The sequence below is a fragment of the Nipponia nippon genome, unplaced genomic scaffold (genome assembly GCF_047370975.1).
Source record: "Nipponia nippon isolate SJK-2023a ecotype South Korea unplaced genomic scaffold, ASM4737097v1 scaffold_5, whole genome shotgun sequence".
Classification (NCBI taxonomy): domain Eukaryota; kingdom Metazoa; phylum Chordata; class Aves; order Pelecaniformes; family Threskiornithidae; genus Nipponia; species Nipponia nippon.
In genome coordinates, this window is record NW_028262369.1 from 89,097,721 (window position 1) to 89,112,687 (window position 14,967).

A 14,967-nucleotide genomic window follows, 5' to 3' on the forward strand; every position below is an offset into this window, starting at 1 on the left:
CTAAACTTACATTAATCATCCTTTGCATGAGCCGAACATGTTCGCAGGCTTATTTATCCTATAGAAGGTCTTTCCGCTATGGGTAACTGTGCCTCCTACAATGCATTTCAACGAAATATATGCATTTGCAACCTGGAGACTTTCCATTCTGGGGTGACTGTGTTTTACTATGATGACTGGGATTCCTGGAGCTGTTCACTAAGGTCCATTCGCTCACTTGCTAAGTCACTGACGCCTTGAACTGATAAATCAGGATCCTGGGTCTAGAAGCCCCACGCAGTCATTGCCCAGATGAAGTATCCTTTTCCTTATGTGAAAATCTGGTGGTGTTGATTGTAGACTAAACTTTATAGCGACTGCATGTGAAATGGACTTCATGGTCTCCTTGCTTGAACTACAAAAAATGCTTAAAGTGCAGGCAAAAAGATATATTTATTTTTTAAATCTTACTAGTTTGGCTATGCTAAGCACAACCACATATATATATATATTTCTAACCTGGAATCCAATGGCTTTGAATCTCCAAACATATTCTCAATAGCCTCTGCTCATCCAAACCTTTTCAAGAATGGTGTGTTTATATTTCAGCACAACTCTAATATTTATTTTTTCCACCAAATGTCAATAACATATAATTTTCAGTTAGTAAAGCATTTTTGTTTTGTTTCTGCTAAATCATCTCAAATACAAGACTTTAAATGCTCAAGAGATAGTTGAATGGTACTTACTGTTCAAATATTTCTTTGTTGTAGTAACAAATCTTTAAATGTAGCCCTGCTTCAACAAAAACAAAGCCCTGATTAATTTCATACTTATCTCAACAGCTGTTTCAAGGAATACCTGCCAGATATTGATCCAAATATAGTAGACGTGCAACAACAAAAGGGGAAGAGAGTAAATGGGTTTATATGAAGGCATCATTTACCAGCAGAAACTTAATAGGAATGTGAAAAATTATAATATTCGTCCTCCAGATTTGGCATTAACAGCTGCAATCATGCATTCTTGGACACAGCTGTGTTTTATATCTTTGCTATTTGAATGAAGACAGGAAGCTTCTCAAATTGTGTTTATTTGCTCAATTAAATAGGAGGATGAATGCCTGCAGAGCTCTGGGCCCCAGTTCTGGTCCGGGGTGTAATGATGTAGATCAGGATTTTTACCTGGGTAGAAGACAGCACAACACAACCCTGCTGAATCCTGACAGAGATACCATCTGGGACCTGCACCTCTCACAACAACTCTCAGGAGCACACAGGATCATTATTACATATTGGGAAAAGCTTTTCTTACACCTAGCTGGTGTCTGAGTTCTTCCTAGCTTACATTATTTTACAACAGAATTGCTTTGACTTCAGAGCCATTTTTCTTAGAAGTAAAAATCGAATACCAAAATAAGTCACTTGCTTGAGAATAGCAGGAGCACCCGTTCTGGCACCAGTTAGCTTCTGCCAAAATATTGTGGTTTTTTCTGTCTTTCTGTTCCCTCCTGTTGACATGGGGCCAGAGGCAGGGGTTGAATGTGGACATTGTGCAGCCCCCACATCTGCATTCTTGTGCCATTCGCAATCACACCTCATGTCCCCTAAGAGCAGTGGCTGGAAAGCAGAGACAGAAGGTTTGTCTCTGACTGGACTTCACTGGCTCCAAGTCTTTTTACAACATGTCACTGAACTGTCTCTAGATCGCTGCTTTATGTCCAGCTCCAGCCAGTGTGAAACTGGCTTCGATTTCTTTCTTTCTCTTCTTAAAAAAAGAAAAGTGAGAATGAGTGATTCCTTTTCAGTGCTGAAAGAGAAGAAACAAATTTAGGTCACAGTAAGGAAGAAAGGATTAATTGGAAATGGAGGCTGGATGACTGTTTTTTCTCTAATTACAAAAAAGCATTGTGAAACCAAGTTAGAAAGTGTCAGAAGGAAAATTTAGGATGAAGTCTGTCTGCGTACAGTCTTTCAAGTAGCTGAAGTTCCCTGGTGGGAGCTTTCTGTGAATTGTTATTCCAGAGTAATGGTGCTCTCAGGATGTGCATCACTAACCTCCTCCACTGGGCACTGATATACCAGCACGTAAGGGAGATGTGCGGATTAGCGGTCACAGGTGTCCTGGGATCTTCGAGAAGACAAACTGCCTCATCAGGCTGAACAGCCACAAGTCACTGGGGGATGTGGGTGGCAGCTCAGACTGACGGTGTGGAAGTTCAGGAGCATGCCTGGTAACTGTGATAGTGAGCAAGGTACATTCTGCTGAGAAGTATTAAATGGAGTAAAATATTGTAATAAATAATGCTGATTCAGGAGTGCTTGACAAACAGGTCTACTAGAAAGGACTTTATCTGGTCCTCTAAACGTATTGGAAAGTATATTATGAATATAGCTGACTGACTATTTCTGTTGACAAGGTGATCTTCAAGCTCAACATGGTAATGTAGAACCAAAGTATGAAAGTCAGTAAGTCATGCTGATTGTAAACCTCCCCATCTAGCTTCATTTCCAAGCTGAGTAAACAAACCGCAGACAAGCTGAATAAAAAATTGCAATTGATCAAAAATATTAACAGGTAAGTTACTGAAGTGATCCTTGGCACATTTTGATATGGAAACTAGGCAGCAGAGTTAGTTTGGTCTCAGTACAAAATGAGGCCTTTGGGATAACAGTCTGTGCTTGGAGGCTTTCACATACCCATTTTTCTCCTCTTCCTCTCCCCTTTCCACCCTCAGCTTGTGAATCAATTGGCTGACTACAGCCACATTTGTCAAAGGAATGGTGATCTCAAAAATAATTAAGTTTCTGCAGATTTTGTGCTTACAAATTGATGCTTGTAGAGCTACTTGTTATGCTGAGAGTGTCTCCTGACAAGGTTACGCTGACCCTCCTTAAAGGAGATCTTGCTGTCACTGTTAACAAATCATATTTTGAATGAGATGCTATACGTGTCAGATCTGTGCTTTTAGTGGTCCAACAGGCGTGCTAAATGTGCTGCTTTGTCATTAACTCATGACTGCAAAATGGGAATGGAGATATTATGTTATTTCAGCTAATCAAGTGCTGAAGCTTCTAAATGCCAGAAGCTTTGGCCAAAGCGCAAGGATGAAAAATACACATAATCAGTGATAGGTATTTGAAAGATTAATCAGAAAGCATGAAGTCCTTAAACTCATTTGGTACCCAGCAAGCCAGCTCTTGCCAAAGAAAATACAATTTAGAATGTGCCTGAATTAAGGAGGAAATTTGAGAAAATAACCTTATGAAAGTACCCTAGAAACCAAAATAGAGGCATTTATTTTGACAAAATTATAACATCTGCTTCTGAGTTTCAATTTTATGCTTTTTTTTTTTTACAAAAATCCAGATTGTAAGTATTGTTTTCACAAATATTCTAGGGTATTTTTATTAAACTTAGAAGCAGGTCTTTGTCTTTGCTTAAAAGCAGTGTAGCAACTGAAATGACATATCTACTATCAAATATTTTGTGCTCACTGCTGCAAATCTAGTCCAGATGAGCATAGCCAAAAGGCTGATGGATTGTCCACATACCTTGATCTGAGTGTTTTCTGCAGTTTCTGGTCAAATATCAATACCGGAAAAAATTAAGCACCACAATCAACATTAATTGCCATCCTAAAATGATTACTTGTGTGTAATAGATATGCGGATTGATGTAGTGTCTCGGGAGCTAGGGATAAGGCATGTCTTGCTTGGACAATGTGGAGGAAGCTTGATTGCTACTGATGCTTTTCCCGATCAATTGCTAAACTGGGAAGGGTTTGAGTAGTTGCTTTTAAACAATAAATTCAATAAGCATGGCTAGACTATTCAAAAGGAACCTAGGGTCATTTCCTTAATACATGTTGAGGTAACTGAAGAAAAATGACTGACTGTCAAAGATGACAAATCTTTGCAGATTGCTCTGACTCACCGGAGTTTATGGGTGCTTCATTATGTCTACAAGGCCAACTTTTTAAGGATCCTATCAATAGCGGTAAATATTTGGATATTGCAACTTAAATGTCGTCCTTTTTTAGCTTTTTTTAACTAAATTGCCTATGAGGTGTCCCCATAGTTATGTAAGCCTTTTGTACTTTCACATACTTGTTCAGTTGTATTTTTGCAGACCGTTATTACTCATTCATTTTAATTCTTTGGATTTGCCTCTATAGTTTCCTGAAGAGTAATTTTTTTGAATTCATTCTAGACAGCTGTAGACTGTAGTATGAGTATAGGTACCTGGAGACCTCCACCAAGGCAGGCTCCTTAGAAAAACACAGCATGGCAGATGGTCCCTGCCCTGAAGAGCTTACAATCTAAATAATTTTCTTATGTCCCTCTTCTTTCTCTGAGGTATTAGTACCCAATTAGTATCCGGCTGCCTGCTTGTACAGCATAAGTGCTCTCAAAGGCACTCCTCTCCACAGCATGCTCGGCAACTGAAAGTAGAAATAATGAGCAGACAGCTTTCTGGCTTGCAACAGTTTAAACACCGTTAAATAATAGTTTTTGGCAAGCAGGTTTAGAAATCAGGTGCTAATTTTTGCAAAGAGAAGGATGTGTGGAATTATCACTGTGTCAGGGAGATCAAATTCTGTCATGAGACTACAGACCAACAGGTCTTGTTACAGGTTAGTACCATTCATCTCATTAAAGAAAAAATTTGCAAGCAGAGCCACTTCTGCAAGACTGTGAGCAAGGTTCCTGAAACCGAGTTAGATTTGCTCCAAATGATAAATACCATCCATGTGTACATTATCTGCACTATAATTGAAAAGGGATACCCATCTTTTCACTTATTTTATTTCATACAGGAACTTACATGCCCATGTGACCAATCAAGTAGTGAAATCCTCTTTGGAATTAAAAGCATTGTATTGAGTTTTGTATTATTAGTTAAATAGTTGTTACTTGTTGATGTGTTTTGAACCTAAGAAATCTATGATTATTCTCCTTCCTTTCCTCCTTCTCCATCCTTGCATCCTATCCATTTCATACTTGAAAATGTACTAAGCTTGCTGAAAATTTGATCTAGTTGCAAGGAGTGTGGATAGTGCTGGTAGGGAATGACTGCTTATTGCCTCTTCCAGGACAAGAATCAGGAAGCATCTTGAACCCTACCCATGGGATGGTGTCCCAGCCTGGCCCACAGGGTCAGTGGCTGTTCTCCTGTGTCCACCAGAAAAAGCTGGGGAATCGTTACCCTTTCATCTTCCACTGAAAACATACTGTGAATCTCCAAAAACCTGAAAGTAGGGATTTAGGGTGTTGTGGAGCGTTTTTTCACACACGCATGCTTAGGTATGGTGTGCTGATGGGAACAGGCGGCAGTACGGTCTGCCCCCTCCACTGCTTCTCTGCACCTCCAGGGTCCAGAGAAGCTGGAAACCTTCAGTAAACACAGAATCCAGCCCATAGTTACATTTCTTAGCTCCCTATCTGAAATCTGTCTTACTGCAGGCTGAACTTCCAGTCATGGTGGTCTGTAATTGTGGGTGGCAAGATGATATCACACTGCCTATGCTCCAAAGTTGGGGGCAGGGTCTGATTTTGGGTCTGTTTGGGTCTAAGACTTTAGTTCAGGTTCATGAACAGAAGACTTCAGTCCCTCAGGACATTCCTGTTCTGCTTACTGAAACAGGTTTTTCTGTTGTTCATCAGTATTAAATTAAGTTGTTTTACATCAGATTTGGTAAGTTGTCAGGTTGGCAGTAGCCATGGGGAGTTGGAATGAAGTTAATATTGGCTATGCCTTGCTGTGGTTGCAATGGGGGTGTGGGTATTTATTTATTTATATCAGAAAAGACAGATTTCAGTTACCTGTTACTGCGTCTGCTGTTGGGCCTCTCCATGTGCCCGTATGGCTCCTGGATCTCTTTGTCAAGTGTCTGAAGAAAAATCAATCCTTGGAAAAGTCACTGGATAACAGGGATTGGTGACTTGGCAGAAGTTACTGAAGACCCTGTAAAGCTTTGCAAGAAAAACAAAACAAAACAAAACAAAACACAAAACCCCTTCTATTCATCCCTTTCTGATTTGATTCTTTGTCTCAGCTCTCGTTCCAAAGGGCAAGAGGCAGTAGCACCACCAACAAAGCTTCTTTTACAGCCTTTTTTGGCATTAGTTATGGAAGGATCAGATGTCTGACCTTTCAGCAGTAGGTAAAAGGAGAATAAAAAGATCTATATTCTTGACAGTGTTTGGAAGTGCCTGGTCGCCCTAGTTTTTCTTTGCACTGACTGTTGTATGCAGCGTGCTCTAGATGTGCCAATAATGTTAAGGCAGAGGACCAAGCTTATTGGCTTTGACTGCTCCTTCCTGGCACTAAGTTGAGACTGTTGAAGTTAGTGAACTCTTTTAACATGGCAAAAACCTTTTAAGTTATATATGTTAATGCAGTGTGCCTCCTATGAAGGAGGTCCCTGTCCTTGTTCCAGCCCAAAAGCCTAGTTGTAAGCTTTATAGAGTTGTTTTCAGTGAGATGTAGGAGCTGGATCTTATTAGCAGAAAGAGTGCTTTAAGAATTTAGAGAGGTAGAGTATAGTGAAAATCATCCTGCGTGTTTGTGCACTGAGAGTATCCATGTGGAAGCTAAAGAGAGTCTTACAATTTCTGCAGTATAACCATACTTAATAGTATCTGTCCTCAGCATATTTCAGATTCATTCCAGTGATATCAAGACTTGCTGTTTTAAAATATCTTACATATGCCTTTATGTCGACAATATTGATCCTATTTATGTTGATTGCCAGTTTGCAGAAAGGTCAAAGGTGCTATATTCATGTATTAAAAAGGATTTCTTGTTCTGTACCCCACTTGCATTCATTATACAAAATATGTTCGTGTTCTGTCATGTTTCTCTTCTTTCTCAACTGTTCTTTCTGTTTTCATCTTCCTTTCTTCTTTCAACACTTCCTTTCTTCTAACAGCTTCTCCTTCTGTGGAAAAGGCTGTGACCTCCATTCCACCTTAAAAAACAACAAAAAAAATTAGATCAGTGGGTAGACCATTCTGGCATTTTTAGTGCATCACCAATGAATTTTACTCATTTACCGTAATATTACTGGGGATGGGGAATTTCACATTTTGTGCAAGTGCTTGAGGCCTAAAGCAGACGCCATAGCTCTCGAGACTGCAATGCCAGGCACGGCAGGTATATTAGCTGGTCAGTCAGAGGAGCAGGCGCTTCCTAAATCTCATCAAATGTTGGCTGCTGCAGATGGAGGATGACACTTTTGAGCCATACCTCTTTTTTGGAGGATCAATACTAGGTCCCTAGAAAAGCTATGCTGAAAGTTGCCCAGATTTGACTTGAATCAACATGTCCGTTTATTCTTTCTCCTCTCTTCTCCTGAAGAAAAAGGGAAGATGTGTTTGCAAGCTAATGCTCCGGTGCTTTTGAGCCCCATGCATTGCCAATGATCAGGCCAGATAACTGTCTTGAACTTTTGAGAAGGGAGGAGCACAGGCTAGCAGAAAAATATGACTGCAGATTGAAAAAGATCCTGCAACATTTGGAAGATTAATCAGGAGGGAAAAGGGCCCCAGTTTTAACAGTGCACATGCTGAGTCACAAGGACTGTCCTTTCAGGGAATGATTGCCAGGCACTTTTCTGGAAATCGCACTTTTTAAAAAGCCCTGAAAGGGCCCTCTAAAAATGAAGGCACCCAAATTTACAAGTGGCCAGCAATGTTAAGGGACAGGACCCTGCTTATTGGCTTTGGCTGTGGATTGAATTCAATACGTTGAAAACAGAATCTGTTGTATGTACACATAAGTAGCTTCTATACAGGTATATTTGTTTCTGTTTTCAATGGCGTGAAAGTAAGTATGTTTGCAGTGAAAATTTGAATTACTTGTATTTGGGAAATTACGAGATTAAACTGTAATATATACACTTGAATTTCATGTAAATTACATTATGATAAAATTAATATAGCCTTTTATATAGCCTTTATGCTGTACTATCTTTTGCCTTTTATTTTGAAGAATATCATTCCTTGCTTTGCTCTGAAGCACTGAACACTAGCAACAAAAGTTAAATCTCAGTGTGACTGTGCACAATATTAATTATCATGATATGCTTTTATTCCTACAGCGAAGATGTTTGTAAACGAGGATTCACTGTTATTATCGATATGCGAGGATCCAAATGGGATTTGATCAAGCCTCTCCTAAAGACCCTTCAAGAAGCCTTTCCTGCTGAGATTCATGTTGCCCTGATTATAAAACCTGATAATTTCTGGCAGAAGCAGAAAACGAACTTCGGCAGTTCCAAGTTCATCTTTGAGGTGAGAGCCCCATGAGAGATGTATGGTAAAGCATTATATCTGATAAGAAATTTTCTTTTGGGAAAAAAAATTCCCAAGCCCTGTGATTGAAAGAAAAAGACATCTGAGGACTGTTTGCAGGAGTGGGCTGATGCCCTGGCGTCAGGTTGCCTTCTGAGCACACTGGTGGAACAGGATGCACATTTCATCTCAGAGGTTCACATATATAGTTCACTTTGGTGAGGGTTTTTTTGTGGTATTTATTTTTGGTGGTGTTGCATTCAGTCTTTCCTTTGTTTCTCTTAGAAAAAAAACAACCACCAAATCAGTCAATATACTAAAGACAAAGTTCTCTGGATGCTAATGTATGGGTTTGTTAGTTGATCTCTACCCAACTTCAGGCAGTGGCTTTTTTTTTATAAAAGACGTTTATACTAAATTTATCTTATATTGTCACCACTTTAATTTAATTGAGATTTACAATTCAGGTGTAACATTAACAACTCAAGTTAATGTTAAGGTGCTTCAGGCAGGTTCTTTGAGAAGTAACCAATATACAACAACTGCATAATTAAAGGGAATTTTACTGACTTTGTCATTGCTGAAGACAAACGAGCTGTGTTCTCTTAGTGCACTTTAGTTTTCTGTGAATTTCAGCTTCTTACCCAAAGACAAGCAAAGCTCAGGTGCATGAAGTGTTCATACATCAATGATGCCCAGCCATGAGTTAGGCATGTGTTTTTTTTTTTTAATTTGCTGAGAAACAAATCGTTGGCTCTCTTACTTACCAATCCATTAATTTCAGAGTAACACTCAGATTTTGCATCTCTGGAACTCAGAAGAGAATTTGGCTATAGTTCTTAATGTTGACTGCAATGGAAGATTATATTTAAGATCTGTTGAAGTCAGTGTGATATAAATATGTCCTTATTTTCAACCTCTTCTTAAAAGCACTCTTGAATTGCAATGACCAACTAGATTGGTGTTAAACATTAACAAACTTTTACATTATTATCACAATTTAAGTATTTGTACATTTTTTTCCCTCTCTCTCACAAAAAGCAGTCAAGTCATAAATTTTGCTGTGTTTAAATGGGTCTTTACCTTTCTTGGCTACCTATGAGGACTCAGCCATCAAAGTAACTTCCCTATGAACCTTTGAAAGCAAGGCTGCCTTCAGTATAGGTTTATGTCACCTCCAGAGATTCCTCACACTTACTGAAATCACCGCTGCTGGCAGGAGTGGCTGCCATTACAGTGCAACGAGATTGGCAACGCTGCCTGTGGGGAATGAGAGGGATGAGGGCAGTGGGAAGGAGAAAGGAGATGTATGGGTACAGAAGAATGTGGAGCAGGAGGGAGCCTGTAGACACACCAGTAATAGAATAGCTTTTGGGGATGGGGAGCTTCTGTTTAAAATATATATGGGCACTAAGGGGCAGTCCTGTAGTAGCCCAAGAAAAGACAGCTTATGCATGTATATCCAATGCAGAATTTCAATCCTCCAGTGCTTTAGTAAACAAAAGCAATGTCTTCCTAAAGCTTCAAAACCTAGAAGTAAAGTAACAGAGTTCTAATATATATTTTTAGAATATTTGTTTGTTTTTAAAATGAGTTAATACTTTCTGGAGGCTTGACTTTTTTTTATTGTTTGGAGTTGGTGTGATGATAGCGAAGAGTAAACTGTGGTCAAGCTGTTCTTCATAGTTACAGCTCTGAGTCTGTATTGTGTTAAAAGCTCTGGACTCATTTGCTGTACATACTGGCATGCATTAAGTGTATTTTCATTTTGTGTGTGTGTGCCTTTGAGCCTTTGGTCCACACATTTTTAGACTGCAGGAGGAGAGTCCATGCTTTCGCTGTCTATTGGACCCCCTGCAGACACTCAGAACAGATGAGTCCTTCAATTCTATGATTTTAAAAAGATTTCTTAAGCTGTGGTCCACTGTGCAGTAGACCTCCTGCAATATACACACCCCAATCCAGGAACTTCTGTTTTAAAGGATTCTTGTGGATGCTGCTGCTTATCGGTAGGCTCAGGCTCTGGGGCAGCTCGTGCTCTCTCGTAAGAAGAACTGTGAATATCAAATAAGCATCGCAGGTCAATATGACTCAAATTTATTTGATTTATGTGGAGCAGCACACAGGTACCCCTTCTGCACTGAACCATCATGGTGATTTCCCACATCTGTGATCAAACACAAGGTCCTTGGCAGGAAGAGACTGCAGTGGAAGGCAATGGAAGTCTCTGTTGAATTACCCCATCTACAAACTCAGCAGTAACCAGTGTCAGTTTTAAGGCCAGATTCTGCCTTTGAGCTTAATGGAAGCATTACGCATGTGCCAGGGCACTGTATGACCCTTAGTGGAGGCTAATGATCTGGATTTTGTGTTGTGAGCCTCTGGCAGAATGATTCTGTGTCACGGTCCAGAGAGTGAAGCATGCCCGCAGATCATCACACAAAGAAAAGAGAAAAAAGAAGGGTTCAGTTGACGTATGTGGACTCCAAAGCTTCCTGTCACTTTGAGGAATGGACCAGGCAGCTTAGTTAGCATTAATTCAGAGGTGCCTTCAAGATTATTTTCTTTCTCCTGCCAAAAGGGTTTAAATAGCGGGCAGCGCTTTTTAAAGTGATTTCTGAAAGACAGGTGATGCCTGAGAGACAGTTACTTTATCTTGCCATCTACCTGCCTAACTAAGGTTGTTTTCATGAGAGTTTCAAGAACTCCTTAAATAAACAAATCTGAATAAAGAAATTTGCTGCAGAATTCGTGAAATGAAAAGCCTTTCTGCTATATCATCATGTCAAATTCCGTTCATGATAAGAGCAGTGCTTGCATTACCTTGACACACTGCAAGGGGAATGCCCAGGTATTAGCCATGAAGAGAAGTCTTTTCTTGACAGGCAGTTAAACTCTAAATTAAATTATATCTTCAAGGGGTCAGTGTCCAGGTCAAGAGGTTTAGAAATTTGAAATCCCTCTGAAGCTATATACTTCCCTTCCCATTGTTTATTGGCTCTTCCCTCTGTCCTCCCCCTTTCCCAAAGCAAGGAACATTGCAAGAAAGTTTTAAAATAATCTTTCTGCTGAGCATAAGTTCAATACAATCCCAATTTTAATACATTGCAGAATGCCTGATATTTTTAGGTGGATACAAATTGGAAGAAAAGGCTATTATTCACTTTAAACCAGTGGGCAGCCTGCTATTTTGCACATAATTCAGGATAATGGACAGGACTTGACGTATTTTTCTTTGTAGATGACTTTGTAGCTGTGATTATTTGGTGTCTCCACTTCTGAAGAGCACAAACTCTGACATTCTTTAGAGGCCTGATCTTTAGGGGATAGATGTGCAGTCACTGATGAACATCACAAGCCTTTAAGGGCTGCCAACTTGGGTGTTAACATGACAGCACTGAAAATCTCTAGTAACATATGAAACCCTATGCTCATATTTCAGAAAAAAATAATTTGTCTAAAATAAATGGGAACAGCCATCAGTTGTTGTGTCCTTAAACTGTAATCTGCTTTCCAGGCACCCAGTGCATTTCTCTATCACTGATTACTGAGTCTGAATGAATTAAAACCATCTCTCATTGACTGTGTGTGATTCATGAGCAGTACTTTTTATTAGCAATAAATTCTAATGGTTAATACTCCAATGACATTTCACTTTTACATTGATTTTGGCTTAATGACTTTAGAAATTACAAATATGAAAGAGATCTGCCTGTGGCAAAAGCCAACTGGAATAATCTGGAAGGAAAAACCAGCACATTCTGTGTTTTGGCAGGTCACAATACCTGCTTCAGTTCATATGCCTAAAACTTTTGCTGCTGTATAGCCACTAGCCTGAATGTAACACAAGTAGCAGAATCCCTGTAATACCATATACCTGTTTAGGGAACAATCACATCCAGATACCCAACAGCTGCAGTAACCAGTCTTCAGAATCCAACTGGGTTGAAGTAATTTACAGCAGAAGCATTCTCATGATACTTTTTTGATAGTCAGGCCAGCTGAAAAAGATAGACATTATTCCAGTAAATATCATGTCTTTTAATAAATAAATAAATCAGTGCCATTAATAGAAAAGTTTTCAATCCAATTAATTCATCAAAATTAAACATAGTTCTCAGCATCTTTTACAATGTTCCTTCAATTATGTATTGATGAAGAAAATAATCCCTTCATGCTATTTATGGATTGCACTGTTATTTCTGATTAGACAGTCACTGATTGAAATGCTGTCATTTTTCCTTCCTTAGACAAGTATGGTATCTGTTGAAGGCCTGGCAAAACTCGTAGATCCTTCTCAACTGACGGATGAGTTTGAAGGATCCTTGGATTACAACCACGATGAATGGATAGAGTTGCGTGTCTCCTTGGAAGAGTTTTTCAACAGCGCCATCCATTTATTATCAAGGCTGGAGGATCTCCAGGAAATGTTGGCTAGGAAGGAGTTTCCAGTTGATGTTGAGGGCTCAAGAAGGCTGATTGATGAGCACACGCAGCTTAAGAAAAAAGTAATTAAAGCTCCTGTGGAAGAACTGGATCGTGAGGGTCAGAGGTTGTTACAATGCATAAGATGCAGTGATGGTTTTTCTGGTAGGAACTGCATTCCTGGAAGTGCAGATTTTCAAAGTCTTGTGCCAAAGATTACCAGCCTTTTAGACAAGCTGCATTCTACCCGGCAACACTTGCATCAGATGTGGCATGTCCGCAAGTTGAAACTGGACCAGTGCTTTCAACTCCGGCTTTTTGAGCAAGATGCTGAGAAGGTAGGGAATAATCTGTTCCTTTCATACTTTAACCAAGACTTTATTGCAAGGACACCGTGACCATTTTTTCTATAATTAGCAACATCAGGTATTCATCACAGGTATAAATCTCATGTTGCCAGCAGACATACTTTATATGACTCGTAAACCAAATTCACTAATTGTTGGATGTAGCAGGCATAATGATATACAAGAATAACTTGTCTGTGTCACTTTTGATAAAAGTTAATCTGATTTTTTGTGTCACAATGGGTACATTTGGTAGACATGAGCACGAGAATCAGGCTTTTTTTTCAAGTTTCTTTTACTAAGCTTATGAATATATTTATCTACATGTCACAGCACCTAAAGAAGAATGATTTTAGGGTTTGATTCACTATGATTATTGTTTGCACTTCTTGCGAGTCTATGGGAAATCTGTAGTTTAAATCCTCATAATTGTTACTTCAAACAACATTTTCAGTTTCCTTTCCCTATGAAATTGCAACAGGATTTGCAAATGGTAAAATCTTTAGTGATGGCATTGTACCAAGGACGTGGCCACTTAGTTCCCACAGCACGAGATCTGAGACTGTGTTTAGGTTAAACATATAAACAGACCACACGAAAGTATTCTGAAATGACAGCAGCACGCAAAACTCAGTGTGGCTGTTTTGCATTAAAAAGCACATAAGGATGGCATTTGAATTCATGCCTGACACTGAGTCAGTGGCCAAGATTCCTGTTCACCAGCACAAGACCTTATTTGAGAAATATTTAACATTAAATTATTCCATAGAGATTGCATCGCAACTTCGTATTTTTTAGATGTTTGTAATGTAGCGTATCAGCCTGAAAAAGCACGTAGGGTGTCTCAAATTGAAATACAGTGTACAAAAGTATTTAGAGCAGCAGAAGCACAGGTAAGTAACATGGTTCTAGGAAGCTGTAGGTGTGCAGTACCACTGCAGAGTTCCATCCCCATTCCCTGCCTCTTCAAAAGATACTCATTCAGGAACCTGCAGTAGATAGGGAAGTCCCCTGCAAGCAAAGCATAGCAGGTTGTCATGTTCGTTGAAAAGACTGGCTAAAAACCAACCAGAGTTCCCTAACCAGGTCTCATACACAACATTACCTACAAATTTCAGTAATACACGATAAAGCAGGCTTCTTACTACTTCTAGTATTTGTCTGCTGTTTGCCTCTGGCAGCATATGCAGGTACTGATTTTGGTGAATTTATTTTAGAAAACTGTGTTGTGCTAGAGTCTTGGCAGTCTCACTTCCTTGACGCAGAAGTGCTTGACATCTCGTTAGGTGGTTTCGTGAGAAGGCTTTGCTGCACATTTAAAATTCTAGGCCACAGAAGTAGGGTATTCTCAGTGGAAGGTACTGAGCTCTCGGACTCATGTTTATCTAGTCTGTATATCCATCAAAAGCACCAATCTCTGAATCTTCTCCACTTAATGTATGATCTAGTTGTTTCACTAATGTGTCTGCCTGGACCCAGGAGGAATAGCAAAAAGAAATGCAGACCTCATCTCCCAGGGGAATCTCACTGAAGATGATTTTTTTTTAATCAGCTGCAAATTAATATTATTTTTAAAACATCAGGGAGAAGCACATTGCTGAAACAAACATAATCTTCAGTAGTGCAGAGCAAGACACAGGACATGGGTTTTCAATGCATGTACTAAATATTTCTAAGGGATGCTAGGACTGAAAAGGCTCCATCATTGTATAATCAGTCCTCGTATTGGGAAAACCTTGAATTCAGAAGAGTCCCTCTAAAATGAGAGTCACTGCAGCATCACTCAAGAATGCGTAAGAGCAGAGTTTTTCTTCCAAATGCTACAATTTCTTCTTCTTCTCCCTTTTCCTTGTGTGTCACATGCTATAAGGAGATTACTCACTGCTGTCCTTCCCAGCAGTGGCTGTATTTCAGTCAGT

The 14,967-nt window shown here is 39.5% G+C and overlaps 1 protein-coding gene across 12 annotated transcripts in view; it reads left to right on the top strand.

The window, feature by feature from the left end:
• Positions 1-14,967, top strand: part of KALRN (kalirin RhoGEF kinase) — a 532,514-nt gene that overhangs the window by 198,249 nt on the left and 319,298 nt on the right. For all 12 annotated transcript variants that reach the window (XM_087734558.1, XM_087734567.1, XM_087734559.1 and 9 more), the window contains 2 exons: positions 8,084-8,276; positions 12,527-13,039. In XM_087734558.1, the coding sequence (XP_087590684.1) occupies positions 8,084-8,276; positions 12,527-13,039 (706 nt within the window). The remainder of the gene's footprint in view (positions 1-8,083; positions 8,277-12,526; positions 13,040-14,967) is intronic.